The sequence below is a fragment of the Danio rerio genome, chromosome 18, assembly GCF_049306965.1.
Source record: "Danio rerio strain Tuebingen ecotype United States chromosome 18, GRCz12tu, whole genome shotgun sequence".
Classification (NCBI taxonomy): Eukaryota; Metazoa; Chordata; class Actinopteri; order Cypriniformes; family Danionidae; genus Danio; species Danio rerio.
Window position 1 is genome coordinate 49,122,501 of NC_133193.1, and position 27,508 is coordinate 49,150,008.

The following is a 27,508-nucleotide window of genomic DNA, read 5'->3' on the forward strand; positions in this document are numbered from 1 at the left end:
CTTCAAAACAAATACAAAATGTAATTAATTAAATAAACCTACTCATTTTGACTGCTGCTATATATTTCTTCGAGATAATGATTAATTTATTCACATCACATCACTTGTGTCAAATAAAACAAATTGTCCGACTTTATATTAAGAGGTCTTAACTAACACGTACTTACACTGAAATTAATCATTTGTTACAATGTACTTATTGTGTAAATAAATGTTATTACATTGTGCTTATGATTGATTAAATACCTGCATGTAATTACATCTGTATATACACAATTATCTTTTAATACACTGTTGACTATCCTTTACACCTTAACCCATCCTTAAACCTGCCCACACCACCAAATCTGACCTTAACCATATCCGTATCCTCAAGACAACCACAAGTGTTCTGCAATACACTATGAACACAGTAAGTGCAGTGTATTAATTTTTCTGATGCAAATACATAGTAGTTAAAGCCACTTAACATAAATTAGGACTAATATCCCTTTTTAGGTACACAGAAGACCGATTTGATGTTGTAACCATTTGAAAATCTCGTTAGCTATGCAGTGTTTACCTTATTGATGTCTGAGATCAGTTTTCCGTCATGAGGCACATATGGCTTCTGATTGTTAGCTCTGAGCTTACTTTGGATGGTGAAAAGCAGCACCTCCAGGTTCCCTTTCTCCTGGAATCTGGCAAACAGCAATCCACATCACAATAACCACACAAACCGTATTACATTCATCAAGCCAACCCTCTCCATGTGCACTTCCAGTTAAAATACCACACATGCTATTATAACAAACTGCCTGTCAGTGAAAAGCAACTTTGTTCAGTAGGTGTTAAACAAGTTTAGTGAAAGTAAAAGCCCTCTAGAGTTTCAGCACATTTGCTGATTGTGATATTCAATGAACACAACTTTATGCCAAACAGACGAATGAAAGTAACTCAGAAATGAAGATGATGAAGCACACAAAAGAGGAGCCAAATAAGATTAACACATCACTTGAGGAAGATGCAATGTTTTCAACCCAGGCTCATTATTGATAAGTACCCCTGTGATCGTGAAATATGTCCTAGGAGGTACGTTTTTGTTTTCGTGAATCCACCAGAAGGAACTTTGTATACTTTTTCAAATCTCAAATTTCGCTCACGAGTGGAATTCACGCTTGCTGTTCTCACATAAATCCACCAGAGGCCGCTGTTGACTGACTGACTGACTGGTTGACTGACTGACTGACCGACCGGCCGACTGACTGACTGACTGACTAACCGATCGACTGAAGCCCCCACCTAAAATTACCACAAACATCACACGCATTCCACTTAACGCAGAGTTTGTGTGAGGTGATTAAATAGTCAGCTGTTCAGCAGAACCTGTTTCAACCAGCTGGTGGGAGTGGTACTGTTGTCACATGGTGTTTAAAAAACTCCCGCCATTCATTCATTCATTCATTATTTTGAGGAGCTGAAGCTGATGAGGTAATAAGCCCCTTATCTCTTTCGACCCTTGCAACGCCCCTGGCAACTACTATACAAAATATAGGCTACAAGCCCTGCTGAAAAATCCAGCTTAAGCCAGCCTAGGCTGGTTAGCTGGTTTAAGCTGGTTGACCAGGCTGGTTTTAGAGGGGTTTTGGTCATTTCAAGCTGGTTTCCAGCTATTTCCAGCCTGGTCTTAGCTGGTCAGGCTTAAAATCATCAGCTAAATCCAGATAAAACCAGCTTGACCTGCCTGGTTTAAGCTGGGCATAGCTGGTTTTGGCTGGACTCCCAGCCTGGCTAGGCTGGTCAAGCTGATTTTAGCTGGTCATCTCCCAGCCTGACCAGCTAAGACCAGGCTGGAAATAGCTGGAAACCAGCTTGAAATGGTCAAAACCCCTCTAAAACCAGCCTGGTCAACCAGCTTAAACCAGCTAACCAGCCTAGGCTGGTTTAAGCTGTTTTTTTTTAGTAGGGAGTAGTTTACAAAATATATTAGCAGTTAAAATGTGTTAACCATGTGCTGATTTGTGTTAGCATAGTGTTAAACATGGCCAGCAATATGCTAATTCATGCTATTAACATACTGGAAACATGTTAAGCATGAAAACAATTGTTATCAGCGTGCATATAATACATTTAGTATGCTGGTTAATACATAAAAACACTTCACTTTAAAGCATAACAAATAGATTGAAAACAATATTTAATTTGTAGACATTTTAGCTAGATATTAAGTGCGCTGTTTTGTGCAGCAGTTTGTTAAGAAGTACACTTAAGTGGCCTCTTTTTCATTACAGTATTTTAATATACTTGTAATGATTTGAAGTGCACTACAAGAGCACATTCAATACAACAAAGCACACTTGTTTTTCACTTGAGTGCGAAGACCTTCAAGCAACAATACAATAACTGGTAGCCTTAAATGGATGTGTAATAAAAGGAGAACAAGATGATTTACACTCATAGTTTGAGTATTTTCCTGGCAGTCATGGACTAATCTCTCTTACTTGATAGGCTTCTCGATGGTGCAGTAGGTGGTAAAGGCTTGAAGCTGTTGCTGAACACCCGACAGCGAGTTTGCAAACTTCTGGTTGCTAATAATGCTAATGGTTTTCTCAATCCACTCCAACAGGTCGGATGCTAAAGCCTCATAGCGCCGAATTACCTTCTCAGCCTCTATAGCATTGTCCAGAACCTAAAGAGAGCACAAGATATTTTAAAATACAACACAAAGACAGCTCAATTCTAAGATTTTAGCCTAATTTGGGGTAGGCTACTTTCAGATTAGCATTGAAGAAAACATCCAAAATGCAGATTGAATAGTTTATTTTTATAATACATTTCACATGTGTAGACTTAAAGAAAAGGTGATGAGTCACAAATCTTCACTTCAGTAAACTTACACCCATATTTAGCTTTATTTTTGTATATTTTTAGCAGGATTTAACCAAGTTGTGGGGCGACACAGTGGCTCAGTGGTTAGCACTGTCGCCTCACAGCAGGAAGGTCGCTGGTTTGAGTCCTGGTTGGGCCAGTTGGCATTTCTGTGTGGAGTTTGCATGTTCTCCTCGTGTTGGCGTGGGTTTCCTCTGGGTGCTCCGGTTTCCCCCACAGTCCAACTACATGTGCTATAGGTGAATTGAATGAACTAAATTGGCTGTAGTGTATGTGCGTGAATGTGATGCGTGTAAGGATGTTTCCCAGTACTGGTTTCCCAGGTGAAAGGGCATCCGCTGCGTAAAACATATGATGTAAGTTGGCGGTTCATTCCACTGTAGCAACCACTGATTAAGAAGCAAAATGAAAATAAATGAATGAATAAACCTTCCCTAACCTAATGTTCATATTTATGTTCGGGAGATGTTGGTGCGTTTAATTATATAATGCATATTTCCATTATTTAAACGTGGAATATATACAACTTTTAATATGTGACAATTGTCTTAATTGCCTGAATATGTGATTATAGTATTTAAAGTGCAGTGCCAGCTAACATGAAATCTTCTGGTAACTGGCTAATGCTCTCTAAAGGTTCTCTTCAAGATATCAAAAAATGTTCTTGCGTAATTGTAGAATGTTTTCTTAAAGTTATTGGTAATTAATAAATGTTCTAAAAACATTAGCAAAAAATGTTATCATTGTTTTGTTGCGGGAATGTTTTAAAAACGTTCCCATTAAAAACGCAACTAATAAGTTATGGATGGAACGTTCTAAAAACATTAGAATAAAATTTTTTATTATTGTGTGTTTTAAAAACGTTAGCGTTAAATTACCATTAAGTTGTTAATAGAATGTTCTAAAATTGTTAGGATAAAAACGTTATCATTGTGCTGTTGGTAGAACGTTTTAAAAACACTAGCATTAAAATTTTTCATTGAGTTGTGAAAGGAAAGTTCTAAAAATCTTAGGATAAAAATGTTATCATTGTGTTTTTGTTGAAACGTTTTACATACGTTAGAATTAAAAATGTTACCATTGAGTTATTAACACAACGTACTAAAAACATTACAATTAACATTTTATCATTGTGTTGTTGGTAGAACGTTTTAAAAACACTAGCAATAAAAACATCAAATTGTGAATGGAACGATCTAAAAATGTTATAAATGTTTTAAAAACGTTAGAATTAAAAATGTTACCATTGATTTGTTAATACAACGTTCTAAAAACATTACAATAAAAACGTTATTATTGTGGTGTGGGGCAATGTTTTAAAATTGTTATCATTAAAAACGTTACCATAAGATTATAAATGGATTGTTCTAAAAATGCTAGGATAATAATGTTATCATTGTGTTTTGTTGGAACATTTAAAATGTGTTAGCATTGAAAATGTTACCACTGAGTTGTTAATACAACGTTCTTAAAACATTACGATAAAAACTTTATCATTGTGTTGTTGTGGCAATGTTTTAAAAACATTATCATTAAAACAATTAAGTTGTGAATGGAATGTTCTAAAAACGCTTTGATAAAAATTGTTATCATTGTGTTTGTGTTGGAGCGTTTTAAAATTGTTACCATTAAAAACGTTACCATAAGGTTATAACTGAAACGTTCAAAACACATTAGGATAAAAATGTTATCATTGTGTTTTTGATGGAACATTTTAAAATGATCAGCATTTGAAATGTTTCCATTGAGTTGTTAATACAACGTTCTAAAAACTTAAGAAAACACAATTTCATAGCTTAATAGGAACGTTAGGAAAACATTCTTAGAACATTCATATAATGGGGAATGGAAGGTTTTAATAATGTTTTAAATAACGTTATTTAAACATAAATATAACAAGAGAATGAAATAATCTAAAAACTATTTTTAATAAAATTCCTATAACCAAACAATAACGTTAATACAACATCTAAAAAACTGGAGGTTTTTAAATGTTCTAATAACGTTCAAACTAAATGTTTTATAACCTGATGGAAACATTGCAAGAGTGTTTTTGTAACGTAAAATTGTTGGCTGTGGTGATGTCTAGCACCAAAAGACATGCACGATTTAATCTGATAACCCTTTCGGACTGGTTATTTATAATGAATTTAACACCTCTTACCTTTCCAATTCTCTTCCCTTCTACGATAAGCGCCTTCATTTTGGAGAAGTAATGATAGTAGGAGACTACATAAGTGATGATGGACTTCTCATCTGGATTCTCCGTGTTTACATCTAGTTTGGAGAAGATTGTAATTGTTTTACATGATCAAATCAGACATCAGATTTGTGGCTGAATCATTATACTGTATAATATGTGTGCCTATATTTAGAGTGTAGTTTAATTTTGTTACCCTCAGGGTCTAGTAGTTTGGTGAGTCCCAGATTCTGTTCGGCGATGTTAAAGGCTTGCTGGAGGTTGTGTGTTGCATTGGATCTGGTCAGCTTGTGGAATTCAATTAAATCAGGCCTGTGAAACAGCAGAAGTCAACTCTCAGAACAGACTCTGTCAATGATTTTAATGGTGTTGTAATGAGCACATACTAACCGGTGTCTGTGAATAAGAGCATTGAAAGCCAAGCCGTCCCTCCAGCAGGTGGTGAAGTTGTGAATGTTGACCTCAGGGTACCTGCAAAGCAAAGGAAACGCGTAAAAAGATCATGAACAACTTCTGATAAATGAGAAAGTCAACTATAACAGCTAAAAATTAAACTCAAACAATGCTGTGCAAAAGTTAAGACCCCCACTAATTTTGGGGTTTTAGCATGCATACTTCTTTTAATACCATCTTTAAGATGACAGAAAATATGAACACACACGTAAAAATAATTGCATTAACTAATATTAATAGATTATAATAATTATAGATTAATCATTACTCTTTTTTGCAGTGACTGTGCTGGAGTAGACCATGCTTCTTCGAGTAATTCCCCAAGTTTTTCTTAAGATTTAGGCATCTTTTATTATTTAATTGCATTAAAATTAGACTTTTTTTTTTCAATGTTCAAATAAGTATCTCATTAATATTCAGGTCTGGACTCTGTGAAGGCCAGTTCATGACTTGAAGGCCAGTTCATGAATTGTTTTTATCAGTGTGTTTTTCTCCAAATAGAATTTCTCTGTTCAGGCAGAGACTGAAAAATAACTACGTTTAGCCATCATACCACTGCTAAAAGACATTTTGCACAGTAGTATAAAGGAAATGGATGTATTTAGCATATTTACCCTGCTGTTTTCATCTGACACCACAGAAGTAGGGCATCTTTAGCTGAGCGAGTCTCTCTGTTGTCCTCCGTCTCAATCTTAATCACCTGAATCTGTTAAGAATGAGAGAAGACAATAAAAATGTGTTGTAATCTGAAATGTGCACCTGCGATCTGATGAGAAAACGAAATAGCATGATTTCATATCAGGTCTAAATCATGTTATTTTGATATGCATCCATGCGCTGGGGACGAAATCACATTTTAAATACATTTCAGTAATTATAAAAAAAAAAAAAAAAAAAAAATATATATATATATATATATATATATATATATATATATATATATATATATATATATATATATATATATATATATATATATATATATATATATATATACAGTTGAAGTCAGAATTATTAGCCCCCTTTTCATTTTTATTTTCTTTATTAAATATTTCTTTATTTTCTTTATTAAATGATGTTTAACAGAGCATTGACATTTTCACAGTATGTCTGATAATATTTTTTCTTCTGGAGAAAGTCTTATTTGTTTTATTTCGGCAAGAATAAAAGTAGTTATTAATTTTTTTAAAAACATTTTTGGGACAATATTATTAGCCCCTTTAAGCTATTTTTTTTCCCGATAATCTACAGAACAAACCATCATCATACAATAACTTGCCTAATTACCCTAACCTGCCTAGTTCACCTTATTAACCTAGTTAAGCCTTTTAATGTCACTTTAAGCTGCATAGAAGTGTCTTGAAAAATATCAAGCAAAATATTATTTACTGTCATCATGACAAAGATAAAATAAATTAGTTATTAGAAATAAGTTTTTAAAACTATTATGCTTAGAAATATGCTGAAACAATCTTCCCTCTATTAAACAGAAATTGGGGAAAAAAATAAACAAGGGCGCTAATAATACAGGGGGGCTAATAATTCTGACTTCAACTGTATATATATATATATACAGTTGAAGTCAGAATTATTAGCCCCCCTTTGAATTTTTGTTGCTTTTTTTTATATTTCACGTATTATATTTAACAGATTCAGGAAATTTTCACTGTATGTCTGATAATGTTTTCTCTTCTGGAGAAAGTCTTATTTGTTTTATTTCGGCTCGAATAAAAGTAGTTATTAATTTTTTAAACACCATTTTAAGGACAAAATTATTAGCCCCTTTAAGCTAACTTTTTTCTCGATAGTCTACAGAACAAACAATTGTTATACAATAACTTGCCTAATTACCCTAACCTGCCTAGTTACCCTAATTAACCAAGTTAAGCCTTTAAAAGTCACTTTAAGCTGTATAGAAGTGCCTTAAAAATATCTAGTAAAATATTATTTACTGTCTTTAGGGCACAGAGAAAACAAATCAGTTATTAGAGATTAATTATTAAAACTATTATGATTAGAAATGTGTTGAAAAATCTGCTCTCTGTTGAATAGAAATTGGGGGAAAAAAATAAACAGGGGTTCTAATAATTCAGGGGGGCTAATAATTCTGACTTCAACTGTATATATATATATATATATATATATATATATATATATATATATATATATATATATATATATATATATATATATATATATATATATATATATATAAGCAATTTTTAAGAATAATACAGTATGTTAAAGGTCAAAGTTAGAATCCGATTCATTTCACACTCTTTGTTTGTGTAAGGCTGTGTGTGAATCTTTCGGGATCTTGAAGGGAATCACCCTTCATTTCTGTGTTTGTTTAAAATCATGGTTAATAATAGTGCGATCTGTGGGATGTAGCACAGTGCTCATTCAGTAAAGGCACAGCTAAACAGATGTGTTTTTAGTCTTGATGTAAATTTGCCTAATGTTGGAGCACATCTAATCATTTCTGGAAGCTGATTCCAGCACCAGAGGGCGCTGTTAGTAGCTGAAAGCTGATTCACCCTGCTTTGACTGAACTCTTGGAATTTCTAGTTTATAGGATCCTAAAGATCTGAGTGATCTGTTAGGTATGTATTCAGTGAGCATATCTGTATTGTATTGAGGTCCTAGGCCATTTAGTGATCTATAGACCAGTAATAATACTTCAAAATCTATTCTGAATGTAACTGGAAGCCAGTGTAAAGACCTGAGGACAGGTGGGATGTGATTTAATATTATTTGCGAATCACAGCACATTATTTTAGCTGATAAATCAGATCCTCTTGAGGGTGGGATTTTAAGGGGAACTAGGAAATATGACAGTCGTTTTCATGTTAGCAGAGTAGCTGTAAGATATATGAAAAAATAACCTGATTATTTACAATTGAAGCATGAGCACACATTGCTTTGCATCTTATAAACACAACCAAGCCTCAGAAGAACACTGTGGACCACCCCTTTAAACATGAATGTAACAACCCGAACAAAGGTTTATCATTCAAACGAGCATATCCACAAAGCAAAACATGGACAAATGTAATCGCAGAGTTATGATGAATAATAGATGACGAGAAAAAGCAAGCGTGAATCCTTCGTCAGCCTATAAAATGTATCCTAAGTTCATTGTGACATCTACATCTGTCCCATCTCTGGTCCACAAGACACTGAAGTTTGCATGTTTTGTTGTCTCTGGTTCTGTCTATGATGGGCTGCTGCAGTGTTCGGCCTTACCTGCTGACTGAGCAGACTGAACTCCAGCAGAGAGAGAGAGATGGGGAGGGTAGAAAAGCAGATAAACAGGGGTGCGGAGAGACCTTCCGGCATTTACAGAGACAGCAGCAGCATATAGAAAGTAATATTGCGGAGGGAGGCGGGATGATGAATGAACGAGGAAGAGGAAGAGGAAGAACGTCAAGGGGACAGAGGTGAGGGCTAAACACAGCCCCACCCTGAGATCACACTGGCTGGATCAGGTGACACTCGCACAGTCCCTGCGTCCAGAGTCACACCACAGCATCAGCTTTCTTGGCTGCAGACGCACAGCATTCTGGGTAATCTGCCACCACTGCTTTACTGACAGACAATACACACCAGGCGACTGCTCTGCACTTTAGCATAATTTTTGTACATATATTGGAGCGCTGAAAACCAGCTGTGTTTAAGGCACGATAGATTTCTGACATACCCTCTAAGAGGTTGACCAATCATGCCAGACAAGGCCAGCTGATAACGAGCAGATTTAGCCAGCTGACCAACCAAAGTAAACTGGGCCAGTTGACTAATCAGAGCATATTTAGACAGATGACCAACCAAAGCAACCTGGGCCAGTTGACCAATCAGAGCATATTTAGACAGATGACCAACCAAAGCAAACTGGGCCAGTTGACCAATCAGAGCATATTTAGACAGATGACCAACCAAAGCAAACTAAGCCAGTTGACCAATCAGAGCATATTTAGACAGATGACCAACCAAAGCAAACTAAGCCAGTTGACCAATCAGAGCATATTTAGGCAGATGACCAACCAAAGCAAACTGGGCCAGTTGACCAATCAGAGCATATTTAGACAGATGACCAACCAAAGCAAACTGGGCCAGTTGACCAATCAGAGCAGATTTAGACAGATGACCATCCAAAGTAAACTGGGCCAGTTGACCAATCAGAGCAGATTTAGCCAGTTGACCAACCAACGTAAACTGGGCCAGTTGACCAATCAGAGCAGATTTAGCCAGATGACCAACCAAAGCAAACTGGGCCAGTTGACCAATCAGAGCATATTTAGACAGATGACCAACCAAAGCAAACTGGGCCAGTTGACCAATCAGAGCAGATTTAGACAGATGACCATCCAAAGTAAACTGGGCCAGTTGACCAATCAGAGCAGATTTAGCCAGTTGACCAACCAACGTAAACTGGGCCAGTTGACCAATCAGAGCAGATTTAGCCAGATGACCAACCAAAATAAACCGAGCCAGTTGACCAGCCAGAGCAGATTTAGCCAGTTGACCAATCATAAAAGACAACGCCAGTTGGCCAATCAGACCGCATTTACCCAGATGACCACCAAAGTAATTTGGGCCAGTTGACCACCCAGATCAGATTTAGACAGATGTCCAACCAAAGTAAACTGGGCCAGCTGGCCAATCAGAGCATATTTACACAGTTGACCAACCAAAGTAAACTGGGCCAGTTGACCAATCAGAGCAGATTAAGCCAGTTGACCAACCAAAGTAAACTGGGCCAGTTGACCAATCAGATCAGATTTAGCCAGATGACCAACCAAAGAAAACTGGGCCAGCTGACCAATAAGAGCAGATTTAGCCAGAAGACCAACTAAAATAAACCCAGCCAGTTGACCAGCTAGAGCAGATTTAGCAAGTTGACCAATCAAAGAAGACAAAGACAGTTGACCAATCAGTGCACATTTGGCAAGAGGACCACCAAAGTAACCTGGGCCAGTTGACCAACCAGATCAGATTTAGCCAGCTAACCAACCAAAGAAAACTGGGCCAGCTGACCAATAAGAGCAGATTTAGCCAGAAGACCAACTAAAGTAAACGGGGCCAGTTGACCAGCCAGAGCAGATTTATCCAGTTGACCAATCATAGAAGACAAGGCCAGTTGACCAATCAGAGCGCATTTACCCAGCTAACCACCAAGATCAGATTTAGCCAGATGTCCAACCAAAGTAAACGGGGCCAGCTGACCAACCAGAGGAGATTTAGCCAGAAGACCAACTAGAGTCAACTGGGCCAGCTGACCAATAGGAGCAGATTTAGCCAGCCGACTAACCAGAACAAACATAGCCAGATTTTCATGTGTTTAGTTTTCAGCTAGTGTACTCTGAAAATCATTATGCATAAATCTGCAGATTTTATACAAATAATCTAGAAATATTACAAAATTACAGCAGACTGTCTCATTATCACCCTCTTAAAAGTGTAAAATAAAACATTGGTCACTCTGTGGTTCTGTGGATCACATGCATACTGCAGCCACAGTAAGTGCGCATTAAGTGAGTGATTTGAACCAATGCCTTTGGCTCTACTGTATCCTCCCAACTCCTCTCCAATCCATCAGTACGTAATGCAGGTATTGACAATCGGCCATTCAGCCACACGGGCACCACACAGACAAGAGATCACACACTCAACAGGGGCCATAAAGGGCAGACAGAGAATCAAACACCCCCACAGCTCCAAACAAGCCCACCTCTTTACAGATCAGCCAACATCCGATCACAGAGACATTATACTACAGCTTCTTCAATGCAAAAACCCTTCCAGCAGTGGAGCAGCTTTTACCTGGAAGCGAAGGATGATGGTCCAGATGAGGCCGAGAGTCAGGCGGTGGTTGCCATCCACTATATCGTGAGATCCAACATTTTCAAGATGAACCCTCTGCTCTTTGAGGAACTGAAGGGCTTTATCCACGTTCTCCAGACAGTGAATCCTCATCCTGCCTCTCGTAGGTCGAGGCTGAAAACAAAAAACAAGAAACTTTCTGCATTCATCCCACGAAAGACACTTATTAAAGCCCTGCGTGAAAGAAACTAATAAAAATATTAATAGTAAGAATAATTTTAAAAATATATATGAATCTGCGTGGTGGCGCAGTGGGTAGTGCTGTCGCCTCACAGCAAGAAGGTCGCTGGTTTGAGCCTCAGCTGGGTCAGTTGGCGTTTCTGTGTGGAGTTTGCATGTTCTCCCTGCGTTCGCGTGGGTTTCCTCCGGGTGCTCCGGTTTCCCCCACAAGTCCAAACACATGCGCTATAGGTCAATTGGGTAAGCTAAATTGTCCGTAGTGTATGAGTGTGTATGTATGAGTGTGTATGGGTGTTTCCAACTAATGGATTGCAGCTGGAAAACACGCCCTGTGTAAAATATATGCTGGATAAGTTGGCGGTGCATTCCACTGTGGAGACATCTGAATAATAAAGGGACCAGGCCGAAAATAAAACGAATGAATGAAATATATGGGAATGAAAATGAGAGATGTTGCCATGGAAACCGGCCAAAGTGCAAAATTCAAAAATTTTTAGCGCAATCAAATTAAAGCTCGGTTTGTGGGCCGAGGCTTAAAACAAAAACAAGTTCAGCATTTCAGCATTTCTCCCTCAAAGACAATTATATAGGCCTTGTGTGAAAAAAATTATAATAATAAATTATTAAATACATAAAGGGGCGAAGCAGTGACGCAGTAGGTAGTGCTGTTGCCTCAAAACAAGAAGGTCGCTGGTTCGATCCTCGGCTCAGTTGGCATTTCTGTGTGGAGTTTGCATATTCTCCCTGCGTTCGCGTTGGTTTCCTCCAGGTGCTCTGGTTTTCCCCACAGTCCAAAGACATGCGGTACAGGTGAATTGAGTAGGCTAAATTGTCCATAGTGTATGAGTGTGTGTGAATGAGTGTTTTTGGATGTTTCCCAGAGATGGGTTGCGGCTGGAAGGGCATCTGCTACATAAAAACGTGCTGGATAAGTTGGCGGTTCATTTCCCTGTGGTGACCCCAAATTAATAAAGGGACTAAGCCGACAAGAAAATGAATGAGAATAAATACATAGAAACATTATGATAATGAGAGATGTTGCCATGGAAACTAAGTTTAGCGCAATCGAGTTCAAAAGTCCACACTTAGAAATGCTTGACGCTAAGTGAATTTTATTTATGAACTAATTTCCAGAGGATCACGTGATTATGATTGAACACGGCTGGTTCTGCATTAACTATGTATGATCCACCAATCAGACGATTCCTAACCCACAATAAAGAGCAAGGGTTTCTTGCTGGTCATCTTTGATTTGAAGAATCCCCCCTTCCACCTCTACTCCTTCACATTTCCCTTCATAGGGTGGCACGGTGGCCCAGTGATTAACACTGTTGCCTCACAGCAAGAACGTCATCGGTTCTAGTCTTTTAAAAGGCACGGCTGTCGTTTCTGTGCAAAGTTAGATATGTTTTTACATAGTATATACCCTTCCAGCTGCAACCCATGACTGGGAAACATGCAAATACACTCATTCACACTCATACACTACAGACAATTTACCCAATTCACCTGTACCGCATGTCTTTGGACTGTGGAGGAAACCGGAGCACCCGGGGGAAACCCACATGATTGCGCAGAGAACAGGCAAACTCCACACAGAAACACCAACTGACCCAGCTAAGGCTCGAACCAGCGGCCTTCTTGCTGTGAGGCGACAACACTACCTACTGTGCCGCTGTGCTGCCAGAGTTTAAACAAACAAATAAAATGTTCAACTAAATTCATTTGTTATAATTTAGCTCATATAAATCGTTTGCAACCACTTACCTTAAGAAATGTCAGTAAATCCAATCAATCTTTTCAGTTTAGTGTAGTGTGTGAATGGGGAACTCACCAGCAGCTCTCCTGACAGCACCTCCAGCAGTCTGATCAGCATGTATCCGTCTCTCAGGTCATTGTACAGGTCAGAGATACGGCAGGACACACGCGCCAGGTGAGAGTTCACCCACTTGGTGAAGGTTTTCTTCTGTACTGCGTCCCTTTCATCTGATAGCGGGACAAAAATACAATTTATATTAAAGTCTGTTGCTGCGCCCCGATTAGCATACTTATACTATGCACTAAAAGTATATACAGGAGAGTATGCCATCTTTAGGACATACTACTTTCTCATTAAAAGATGTTGCTTAGTTATGTCCCCTGTCAATCATTTTGACACATCATCCACATATCTTTCATATTTAATAAACATATATATTTATACAACAGTTCTGTCTGGTTATCGAATTTGATTGGCTGATAGCCGTGGTATATTTAAGTAATATCAGCACCTGTACAGCCTCTTTACCCTTTGTGTATTACTCCGCCCACATACAGCCAGCAAAAAGCAGAAACTACAGATCTACTGTTTAAATGATGCTTGCTCAGCTGTTTAACTGTCAGCTTATGAATTGAATCCAACGCGGAAGAAAGTAGTTCCTCATACAAAAGGGTTTTTGAGACTCTCCATGTTTGATTTTGTTTTTATATACACAATTATGCCGTCAAACTGTTGTATAAACGCAATATCACACTCATAGCCCTCATATATCGGCACTGGTGGGAGCACTAAGGCACGAGGCCGCGCATGCCTCCCACCAGTGCCGATATACAGCCATATCGCACTGCTACGAGTGTGATATTGCTCAAATATATATATTAATTGGATTTAAGGTATGTAGAAAATCCAATTAACCATTTTTTCAGTGCGCACAAACACACACACACACACACACACACACATATATATAAATAGTACCTGCTAGTGCTTTGATGCGAGAGCACTCGAATAGTTTGGCGCTGGTGGACTGCGCTTCCCAGAATCCTGTGCCTGCTGGCCTGTTGTTGTTGTTGAGCTGTCTCTGGGCCTCAGCATTGTCCAGGTCTGTTGAGGCATTGGCCATCGCTCCCGCTTCCTCAAGCAGCCCTGCAGAAAGTCAAGAAACCATCAGTTTCCAGTTTCCCACACAGTCCAAAGACATGCGCTGGTGTGAATTTGTGTAAACAAAACTGTCCCTAGTGTATGAGTGTGTGTGTGTGTGTGTGTGTGTGTGAATGCGAGAGTGTATGGGTGTTTCCCAGCACTGGGTTGTGGCTGTAAGGGCATCCGCTGCGTAAAACATATGCCAGAATAGTTGGCAGTTCATTCCGCTGTGGTGACCCCTGATAAATAAGGGACTAAGCCGAAGGGAAAATTAATAAATGGATGGAAACCTGTATCCATCGACTTCCACAGTACTTGTTTGTCCTACTATGAAAGTCGATGGTTACACATTTTCAACTTTCTTCTAAATATCTCCTTTTGTGTTCAACAGAAGAAACAATCTCATAAAGGTTTTGGAACCAATTAAGATTGAGTAAATAGTGAGTAAATCTTCATTTTTTGGGTGAACTATCCCTTTAATGGGTGCCTAGTCAGTCAGTTTTTGGTCTACTAGGGGTGTCTAAAGTCAGCTCTGGAGAGCCGGTCTCCTGCATAGTTTAGCTACAACTTCCTTTAACACACCTGCCTGAAGGTTTCTAAGATACCTAGAAGGACCTTGATTAGCTAGCTCAGGTGTGTCTAATTGGGGTTAGAACTTAAATATGCAGGACACTGGCACCCCGGACACCCCTGGGGTCTGTTCTTCGTACGTGGATTACTCAGATTTGGATATTGACGATTTGACATGATCCAGGATTGTTTCGTTCTTCAAAGCTGATCCCAGAGCTGTTGTCATAGCAACCGTTTTGGTAGCTCAAACCTGGTCAGAATCAGGTTCAATTCACATAAACATGATTAGATCGGGTCAGTTCAAGCAAAGAAAATACAGAAAGTGTGTACCGAATTCTAAAATATTTTCTTACAGTAGAAGTTATATACACTTGGGGAAATAGTAAATATATTTTTTAACTATATATATATATATATATATATATATATATATATATATATATATATATATATATATATATATATATATATATATATATATAGGTATTAATAGAATAAATAAAGATATAAATATTAATAAACGTATACTATCTGCACCCCCGAAATGAAAGTACAAAAAGAGAAAACAAAGAGAGAACTTTGATTGATATGAACTTTTAGATCGCTTTAGTACTATTTGTGTATGATAATAGACATGCACAATATGTGATTTTTTTTTAAACCAATAATACACTAATGCAGTCATAAACATGTTTTGACAGTTAATATAACGGTGATTTGATGCTTCACAAAAGTTGCAGACACCTTTACTAATATCAAAATGCTTTTGTAAACATCCAGTTATTTTTTACACCGATTAAAAAAACGGCTACAATAATAGTACTATGGTTACTAAGGAAAATCCGCTCTAACTGTAAAACTAAATAAATGGCTCTTGACACATGAAAGGGCCAAGCATGCAGCCCACAACAAGGTGTAAAGTTATTGCGTATCATATTCACGCATCATATAATATCCTATTTGCGTATCATTCTGTTAATTTAATGTAATTTTGCTCACATGGATAATTGAATATTAATCAGATGATGTCATTACGCTCCTGTACCGTCAGCCAATCGCTGCATTGCTGATCATGATTTAGAGGATCTATAGATCGTCCTTCACATCACACATCGATCTCAGATCAGTTCATCCAGACAATCTAATCTGATTCGCGAACTTGTTTGAAGAACCAAATTAGCCAGAGATCAGTTATCAAGATTAAAAGATCCAGGATCTGCCAAATCACCAAGCGAGAGGTATGAAGAACAGACCCCAGGTCTACTACGTTGTACCACAAAAACACTGAGTATTCAGCTTCAGCAACAGTCAGTTATGCGAGTCAGATATTCATGTGAAAGCAAAATAAAAACACTGCCCCATTTCTCAGGCTGATGTACAGTAGCTTCATGACGTCAAGTGACCTTTTTACAAGAAACACAGCACAACTGGGTCGAATCACCTACTCTCAGTGCGTAAGTGAGTAAGCAGCCCTCTATTTTCCTTCAGCGTCTTGATAAGTGAATTTCATATGAATGAATTTCTAATAGATTTGGGGAGGCTAATCCTTCACCCCATCCCCCTTCCCTTCCTCTCTCAACGGCCTGCCAGACAACAAGCGGACCATTATCGGTCTCTGATATCGTTCATGAATTTCCATGCGTACAGTCGCCGCTCTCATGCTTAATAAACACACAGAGAGTGCGTGACAGGTGTGATCTGCTTCTCTCTTCCTGCGTTCATTGAGATGTCAGTCATTATGTTCTTAGAGCTCACAAATGAAAGAGCGCTCCCTTCCCCCAGTGCTCATAAACCCAAAATCGCACTCCCCCATCCCCCATAATAACACACACACACATTTATACACACACACACACATTTTTTTGGACACCCTGGCCAATATTATACATGCCTCACAAAGAGATACGCTGCATTCTGTGTATATTTTGTTTTTACTCTACTTACATACTTTAATTATATACACTGTAAAAATGCAGGGTTCCACACAATTCCTTCATGTTATCCCAACACAAATCAATTAAGTTGTTTTAACAAATTTAAGTTGGACATAAAATAATTAAGTTATCCCAAAAAAAACATCAAGAATTGTGTTGCTTCAGCTCATTATAAATAAGTAGTCTGAACAAGCAGCAGAAATATTACTTTGAGTGTAATCATATATACTTAAATTATATACAGAAAATCAACACCTTCTTATTAATTGTCATATGACGTGTTCAGTGCATCCGGAAAGTATTCATAGCGCTTCATTCATTCATTTTATTGTCGGCTAAGTCCCTTTATTAATCCGGGGTCGCCACAGCGGAATGAACCGCCAACTTATCCAGCAAGTTTTTTACGCAGCGGATGCCCTTCCAGCCGCAACCCATCTCTGGGAAACATCCACACACACATCATACACTACGGACAATTTAGCCTACCCAATTCACCTGCACCGCATGTCTTTGGACTGTGGGGGAAACCGTAGCACCCGGAAGAAACCCACGCGAAGGCAGGGAGAACATGCAAACTCCACACAGAAATGCCAACTGAGTTTTTAAAATTGTTGCAAATTTATAAAAAATAAAAAAGCTGAAAAATCACATGTACATCAGTATTCACAGCCTTTGCCGAGAAGCTCTAAATTGAGCTCAGGTACATTCTGCTTCCACTGATCACTCTTGAGATGTTTCAGCAGCTTCATTGGAGTTCAACTGTGGTCAATTCAGCTGATTGGACATGATCTGAAAAGGCAAACACCTGTCTATATAAGGTCCCAGGGTTGACAGTGCATGTCAAAGCACAAACCAAGCAGACAAAGGAATTGTCTGTAAAGCTCCAAGACAGAATTGTCTCTAGGCACAAAGCTGAGGAAGGTTACAGAAAAATTTCTGCTTCTCTGAAAGTTCCAGTGAGCACAGTGACCTCCATCATCCGTAAGTGTAAGATGTTTGGAACCACCAGGACTCTTCCTAGAGCTGCCGGCCATCTAAGCTGAGTGATCGGGGGAAAAAAGCCTTAGTCAGGGAGATGGTCAATGACCCGATGGTCACTCTGTCTGAGCTCCAGCGTTCTTCTGTGGAGAGAGGAGAACCTTACAGAAGGACAACCATCTGTGCAGCAATCCACCAATCAGGCCTGTATGGTGCAGCGGCCAGACGGTAGCCACTCCCCGCCTGGAATTTCCAAAAGGCATCTGAAGGACTCTCAGACCATAAGAAACTAAATTGATGTGACCAAAAATTAACTTTTCAGGTTTTTTATTTTTATTAAATTTGCAACAATTTCAAAAGCTCTTTTTTTCACATTGTCATTATGGGGGATTGTGTGCAGAATTTTGAGGAAATAAATTAATCTTTAATCCATTTTAGAAAAATGTGGAAAAAGTGAAGCGCTTTGAACACTTTCCAGATGTACTGTACTTTACCACCACCCTGCAATGTATGGGATCTGGAGGACCCGCTTGGCATTTTCTTAAACCAACGATCATATTTAATGCACGTCATGATTTTGCTGTGTACGATGCGATCCTGCATTAACATCTGTGTTGATCCTGGAACATCATTTTTGTTGGAACATGTAATCCATACCTATTCCCTACTCCTAAACCCAAACATAACTGTAAATTATTCCAAAATCAGAGGGAATAATAGTTTGATTACAATCATGTAGAAGTGCATAAACCTAACCTTAAGCCTAAACTTAACATGAACTCTAAACGTATCCCTTAATTCTGATTGGCTGATTGGAATGTTGTTCCAGGATCAACATAGATGTTAATCCAGGAACACGTCCTTCTTGGTGAAATAAGGTTGGTGATATTTAACAGGGAGGTACAGTATGGAGCATGTGTTTATCTCTGATAAAATTTCAGCACACTGACTGACATTTTCCTGCTTATCAAAGAATAAACGTCAAAACCCTATTAAACCCACCCTGCTCTCATCAAAAACACAAATATAGCCAAAAATAGAGAATCATCTTTAGAACAAAGTGTAAAACTAAAAATTCGCTAATACGCTGTACACAAAGGCATATCACACAAGAGACGGTTCAAGTGATTTCAAAAGAAATGACAGAATGAAACCCAAAATAGTTTCAAAGAATGGCTGAATGATGTTTCTTACATTAAACGGTCAGTTTTAACAAGCACAGCGTTCTCACTATTGGAGAGCCGATACTTGTATATATTTAATAAAAACAGTTCCAGAAATTAAAATTAAAGAGCATCTATTATGCCCTTTTATACAAGATGTAAAATAAGTCTCTGATGTTCCTAAAGAGAGAAAGAGAGTGTGTGTGTGTGTGTGTGAAGATTCAGCTCAAAATAAGCAACAAATAATGTTTTATTACTCTTCGAAATGGACTCTTTTAGGCTTTGATCTTAGTTGTGCACTTTTGGTGACTGTCGCTTTAAATTCAAATGAGATTGTGCTCTTTTCAAAAGAGGGCGGAGCTACAAACGCCTATGAGTCAGCATAGTGGCAGATTTAAAAGAAAGACTATCCTCCTATGCTAATGAGGGATAGATGGTCACTAGTGGGCGGAGCTTTCCCCCTCTGATGACACGTACAAATGGAGAATGTCAATCAAAGTGTTGCTGCAGACTGTTTTTATCAAGTGTGATTATAAAAAATTAAATTAATAATTTTTTACCATTAGATGCTGCTTATAATCACTGGCTGTTGCCACACGACGGTAATCTTTAATCAAAATCTGACCATTTGCTTCTGCTGTGCAATGGCAGTCCTTCTCTGATAATGACAGATTGACAGCTTGGGTGAAATGTGCTTAGCCACGCCCCTCCACACGCGCACTCACACACACACTCACACCTAGCTAGAAAGAAAAGTAATTTGCAACGTATCTCTTCCACATCCTCTGTATCAGATAACAATCCCAGTCGGGTTTCATTTCTCTGATCCCGCAGTAGTAAGAGTTTGACCTGGTGTCAGGCTCTGCTGTCCTTAAACTGAGCCTATCGGGCCTTTACTCCTGCTTGGCACCTGCTGTCCAGAGACATGACAGGCCTCCGACCGCAGGATCAAACTGACAGGAGTTTCTGTCTGACAAACAAACACAGCTGTGAGAGCAGAAGAAGACTTCAGGCGTTCACATGTGCACCATTAAGTGGAGAATCAGACAGAGACACACGCACACATGCTTGACACACACGCACGCAAATATACACTCAAAACAACAAAGGTATGTACACCTACACAAAATGTTGGGTTTTCATGTTTTAAGGGGACATCCCATTGACATAATGATGTTTTTTTCTGTATAGACTGCAATTCACGAGCCGTTTCCCTCATAGGGACCAAAATGTCCCCACAATGTCAACAGTTATTGATATCGCTATAATTAAGGGGACATTTGCATTCCAGGTGCTCACACAGATCTATTCATGCACACACATACCACACACTGATAAGCACACGTACACACACTTACACACACACACACACACACACACACAAAAAGACATATACATATTCCCTAACACACACACTCATGCACACATACACATAAAGTACTCCCATACACAAATAAACTCACATTCACATATGCACACATACACAGTCAGACACACACAGTACACAAATACACTCACATACACTCATTCGAACACACAATCACTCATATGCACACACACATACATACAGTACAAAAATACACACACACACACACACACACACACACACACACTCATTTGAACACATAAACACTCATATGCACACACTCATACATACAATACACAAATACACACACACATACACATACGCACACATAAACACTCATATGCACACATATACACACACTCATACATGCAGTACACAAATACACACACATTCACTCATACGAACACACAAACACTCATATGCACACACACACACACACACACACACACACACACACACTCATACGAACAAAAACACTCATATGTACACACTTTTAGATATACACACACAGTTTACAAATACACACACATACGCTCATATGAACACACATACACACTCATACGCACTCATACTACCATTCACACACATACACTCATACGAACACAAACACTCATATGCACACACTCACATATACACACACACAGTATAGAGATACACACACATACACTTATATGAACACACACACACACTCATACGCACACATACTACCATTTACACACATACACTCATACGAACACACTCACATACACACACACACAGTACACAAATACACACACATACACTTAAATGAACACACACACACTCATACGCACATATACTACCATTCACACACATACACATACAGTACTCCCATACACACACACACACAAATACTCATACATAGAGTGCACAAACACACACACATACACTGATACAAACACACACAAACTCTCATATGCACAGGCATGCACACTTACACTCATACACACACACACACACACACACTACCATACACACATTGGCATTCACATTCATTCATTTGCACACATATTCCCATAAACACACAAAGTCGCATTCATATATGCACATTGCAAACACACACACCCACACCCACATACTCATACATCCAATACAAAAATACACACAAACTCATATGAACACCCAAACACTCTACTCACACACTCATGCGCGTTGACTTTAGCACATCTCCTTCAGGTCATTTATCTTGTGAGCTTTAAGGTGAATCAGTGGTTCTGCTTGACAGCGTGTGTGTGTTTTAGCGAGTGTGTGTGTGTGTGTGTGTACTAGGCCCGGAGCTGAAGCCTTTATTCTGCAGCAGAGTTTCGCTCATTATTATACGCTTTTGGCAGAGCGCTGGACTTTCCTCACTGTAGCGGCCAGTCGATAAATCTCACTGTCTCTTGCAGAGCTGACAAACACAAACTCTGCCCAGACTTCACCATCCTTACTGACACACCCACACACACACTTCACACACACACACACTTCACACTTCACATTTTCTTGTCGGCTTAGTCCCTTTATTAATCCCGGGTCGCCACAGCGGAATGAACCGCCAACTTATCCAGCAGGTTTTTACACAGCGGATGCCCTTCCAGCCGCAACACATCTCTGGGAAATATGCCTATACTTAAAAATGTAATTAAAAAAAAAGTTATTTCCATGTGGTCAAAATATCTAAACTATTAAATAATTCATATTTACAGAACAGCTACTGTTTCGTGATGTATATAGTTGTCAGGATATGAGATGAACAGTATATTGTGATTTTTAGCATATCTCCCAGGCCTAATTTGAATCATTGTGATAATCTCAAGACGGATAGACAGACAGGCTGGACGAGGACAATCTGACAGAAGAATCTGCCTCCGTACTTGCCCTTTAAAAAGGACATTCTGCATTTAAACTCAAACGGGTGAGATATAGATCAGGAGCCGGTGCTTCTTCCCAGACTGCGAGGTTGCTTTCAGGGGAATAAAACAGTGATCCAGTCCTCAAAGAGCCGAGGAGGACCTGAGGGAGAGCATGCCACGCTGCATTAACATGAAGGCCGTCAGTCCCTAGGCGAACGACTCCTCTCTCTCTCTCTCTCCCTCTCTCTGCTGACTGCCACCTTCCTTCATTTCTTGATTGAATTAAGTAAATATAGACATCTTGAAGAATTTATTCCTCTGAAAATCTGCTTGGGGCTCAATGACGTCAATAGAGTCAGACCACATTCACCTATAAGCAGATCCGAGTGACTACAAAATGCATTACAGACAGCACAAGGATTTTTCACACTTCAGAGACCTTTGTTAGGATGTCCATTGCTACTAATAAAGCTATGTGTACATATACAGTTGAAGTCAAAATTATTAACCCTTTTTCTTTTTCCAATATTTCCCAAATGATGTTTAACAGAGCAAGAAATTTTTCACAGTATTTCCTATTATATTTTTTCTATCTGGAGAAAGTCTTATTTGTTTCAGTTTTTTATATATATATATATATATATATATATATATATATATATATATATATATATATATATATATATATATATATATATAAATATATGTATGTATATATATATATATATATATATATATATATATATATATATATAAATATATGTATATATATATATATATATATATATATATATAAATATATGTATATATATATATATATATATATATATATATATATATATATATATATATATATAAATATATGTATATATATATATATATATATATATATATATATATATATATATATATATATATATATATACATATATATATATATACATATATATATATATAAATATATACATATATAAATATATAAATATATAAATAAATATATACATATATATACATATATATAAATATATATATATATATATATATATATATATAAATATATATATATATATATATACATATATATATATAAATATATATATATATATATATATATATATATATATATATATATATATATGCAACACAGTGGGAGTGGGTAGCACGTTCGCCTTACAGCAAGAAGGTCGCTGGGTCGTTGGTTCGATCCTCGGCTCAGTTGGCATTTCTGTGTGGAGTTTGCATGTTCTCCCCCGCGTGGGTTTCCTCCGGGTTCTCCGGTTTCTCCCACAGTCCAAAGACATGCAGTACAGGTGAATTGGGTAGGCTAAATTGTCCGTAGTGTGTGTGAATGTGTGTGTGGATGTTTCCCAGAAATGGGTTGCGGCTGGAAGGGCATCCGCTGTGTAAAAACTTGCTGGATAAGTTGCCGGTTCATTCCGCTGTGACGACACTGGATTAATAAAGGGACTAAGTCGACAAGAAAATGAATGAATATTTATCAGTGGGTGACGCAGTGGCGCAGTAGGTAGTGCTGTCGCCTAACAGCAAGAAGGTTGCTGTTTCGAGCCTCGGCAGGGTCAGTTGGCATTTCTCTGTGGAGTTTGCAAGTTCTTCCTGCATTCGCGTGGGTTTCCTTCCGGTGCTCTGGTTTCCCCCACAGTCTAAACACATGCGGTACAGGTGAATCGGGTATGCTAAATTGTCTGTGGTGTAGGAGTGTGAATTATGAGATGTTTCCGAGAGATGGGTTGCAGCTGGAAGGGCATCCGCTGTGTAAAACATATGCTGGATAAGTTGGCGGTTCATTCCGCTGTGGCGACCCCAGATTAATAAAGGGACTAAGCCGACAAGAAAATGATTGAATGAATATATCATTTGCAATAGCCCCAATCGCAGGATATGCAATGTTGATTCTGCATTATAGTGTATAATTTGTATGGGTTATGAGGCCTGTGACTGAATTAGGATTTAAAAGCATTCAAGTCTAAGAAATTGTACCATTTGTTACTTTAATTTACTTTTTTTATTATTATTTGTAAAACGAAGACTATGCAGGATTATTGATTACTCAATTACTGTATACCTGAATACAGTTCGACTCTGATAACAACACAAGGCTGTTTATTTAATTCATACTTTTTCTTTATTGCGTTTATATGTGGAATATGTTTTCAAATATTTCCCAAACAATGTTTGAGCAAGGAAATTTTCACAGTATGTCTGATAGTAACTTTTCTCCTGGAGATAGTCTTATTTGTTTTATTTCGGCTACAATAAAAGCAGTTTTGTTTAGTTTTTTTATCCATTTTAAGGTCAAAATTATTAGCCCCTTTAAGCTAACTTTTTTTCAAGTCTACAGAACAAACCATCATTATATAATAACTTGCCTAATTCCCCTAACCTGCCTAGTTAACCTAATTAACCCAGTTAAGCCTCTAAATGTTACTTTAAGCTGTATAGAAGTGTCTTAAAAAATATCTAGTCAAATATTATTTACTGTCATCATGGCAAAGATAAAATAAATCATCTTAGAAATTAATTATTAAACATATTATGTTTAGAAATGTGCTAAACAAATCTTCTATTGGGGAAAAAAATAAACAGGCAGGCTAATAATTCAAGGGGGCTAATTATTCAGACTTACTATATATATATATAGTTTATTATATTGTATGCAGATGCGCTCCATCAGAACCATACTAATCAATATAGAATGATAAATTCTTCCCAAATAGAGATAAATCATTAGGTAAAATTGTGCTCATATCGCAATATATATCACAGAAAAACTAAACAATGCAATGTCGGATTTTTCCAATATCATGCAGCCCTACTTTCAACTACAAAAATATTGATTCTTTAAAAAAGTTTTCACTAAAATGTGCTTTGATGAACCAGAAACTGTTTTCCCACAGCACCTTTTAAAAGCTTTATATTTTAAGAGTAAAATATTGTTATTAAGCAGAAAATATTACATTTAATAATCAACTTAAATTAACCACAAGCCAATATGGATTGAATCAATTATGAATATTTTCTGATAAACAGTCATTTTTGCAGTGTGTATTCCCTGTGTAAATGTATTCCACCTATTATGTGCAGCCAATATAACAATCAAAAGAGCAAATATATTTAGTGTGCTTTCAATGCAGCATTTACAGTCTCAACACCACATACAGTAAAGCTGCAAATTAACTCCAGGAGCCAAAACATCCAGCAGCAATGCAGACACCAACACATCTAACCTACAGCTCGCATTTAACCTTAATATGACTCAAATGTCCTGCCTATTGTTTTCCAGAAACCCAAATCTGTAAATCTTCACATCATATCGAGTCTTCTAAACTACATAATAAGCCACAAATTTCGCCAAGTGTTTCATGTTTTCACAATTCTGACATGCTGTAAGCTATATGCTGTGAGTGAAGCTGTAGGTGCAGCATGATGTATTTCCTTAAAGGGATAGTTCACCCAAAAATCATTTTCTCACTCTTTACTTGCTTCAAAAGCTTTATTGGTGTCTTTCTTCTGCTGAACACAAAAGAAGATATTTAGAAAAATGTTGAAACACTATCACCGCTGACATACCTTATACAGCTACAGTGCTCAGCATATATGATAAAAAAAACTCACAGTTAAATTAATATTTTCTATAGGAAGCTATACAATATTATATGTGTAGATCAGTCAGTACTGAAGCCAAATCTGGAGCTTATCTTACAGAATAACTTGCGATACCGGTCTAAATATTAGTTCCTTAAATGTATATGTTAGGGGAAAATATTGAATAGCATTCTCACAATCAAGAGAAACAAAACAAATATACAATTTTGTTGAAATGTTGTAGTTTGTAATTTATTTATTAATATTAAGCATGAATTTAAAAATTTTTGTTCTATTTCCAAGGATGTTCTGTGACTAAATTATGATTTTAATAAATATATCTGTTTACTAAATCTGTTTTATTCAAATGCACCAATATATTACCCATAATCACTGAGAAATGACTAAAAATATTCATTTTCAAAATGGGGAGTACTCATATATGCTGAGCACTGTATATGTTTGACTATGGAGGTCAATAGTTTTCAGCTATCACCAAAATATCTTGTTTTGTGTTCAATAACTTGTGTAAAACGTGAGTAAATAGTAAGTAAATAGTCATTTGTGTGTGTGTGAACTATCCCTTTAATGCCTTTACCGCATTGTTGACCAATATCATCAGCGTTTACACCCATGCAGAGCTGAATGTTTATTCTGATCACCTTTTCCCCTCATTATTGTCCTCCATTCAGGCCTGTCACTTATCCACCTCACAAGCAACTTTCCCCAGTGTGCAGCGGTGTGTTGGAAAATGCGGAGAGCTATACAAACACCAGGCCTTCCTAAAACATATACAGCCGCTGCTGACATTTAAAGCAATCACCCATCACCAGCACAGACACACGGCCCAGAAATGACTGCAGTGTGTGGCCAGAACAGGCCGGTCTCTGCATTCCCCGTACAGGAATCATTACAACAATGTGTGTGAATCACTGTAGTCTATTGCACGCATGCGGTTTTCGCTGCCTGCTCACCTGCACACCCGCTCCGAAAGACGAACGATTGTGCCTCCGATCAATGCGGGGAAAGATGCTCCTCATGCGGTGTATGGATAATCCCGGACGGATTCGGCGCGGTCTCGTTTCTCGGGCATCCTCCGGTCAGGTACGCGGCGCGCGGATGCGAGGAGGAGGAGAAGAAGAAGAGGAGGAGGAGGAGAAAAGGAGGATGATTCGTGGCGCAAAGCGACGCTCGGTACACTCGATGACACCGGTCGGTACGCGGTTTGTCCACGGGTGCGTTCACGCGCGTCACATTAAAAACGTGTCCGAGGCCAGATCTGCTTGCGCGGTCAGATCGCCGGTGTGCTCGGATGTCCCGTGCACCGGATACTCTCTCTCTCTCTCTCTCTCTCTCTGTGTGTGTGTGTGTGTGTGTGTGTGTGTGTGTGTGTGTCTCAGCGCTCTCAATAACGCGGAGGATACAACAGCAGTGATGGGGAAGCCACACACACACACACGCACACTCACGCACACACACGCACTCTATAACACATGCTTGTGCGGACCAACATCAATATTTTCAATTGTCATTAAACCAACCTGAATTCAATTACACT

At 38.1% G+C, this 27,508-nt stretch overlaps 1 protein-coding gene across 6 annotated transcripts in view; it reads right to left on the minus strand.

Moving 5' to 3' along the window:
• sptbn4b (spectrin, beta, non-erythrocytic 4b) overlaps nt 1-27,286 on the minus strand; it is a 125,044-nt gene extending 97,758 nt beyond the window's left edge. For all 6 annotated transcript variants that reach the window (XR_012393846.1, XR_012393847.1, XM_073929625.1 and 3 more), the window contains exons 1-10: nt 26,925-27,286; nt 14,319-14,486; nt 13,416-13,567; nt 11,342-11,515; nt 6,136-6,227; nt 5,459-5,539; nt 5,265-5,380; nt 5,033-5,145; nt 2,481-2,668; nt 563-680 (exon numbers count right to left, since the gene is read on the minus strand). Coding sequence is in view for 4 of the 6 variants with exons in the window: in XM_073929625.1 (XP_073785726.1) it covers nt 563-680; nt 2,481-2,668; nt 5,033-5,145; nt 5,265-5,380; nt 5,459-5,539; nt 6,136-6,227; nt 11,342-11,515; nt 13,416-13,567; nt 14,319-14,463 (1,179 nt within the window). In the remaining 2 variants the exon portion in view is untranslated. The remainder of the gene's footprint in view (nt 1-562; nt 681-2,480; nt 2,669-5,032; nt 5,146-5,264; nt 5,381-5,458; nt 5,540-6,135; nt 6,228-11,341; nt 11,516-13,415; nt 13,568-14,318; nt 14,487-26,924) is intronic.
• Nucleotides 27,287-27,508: the final 222 nt, after the last annotated feature.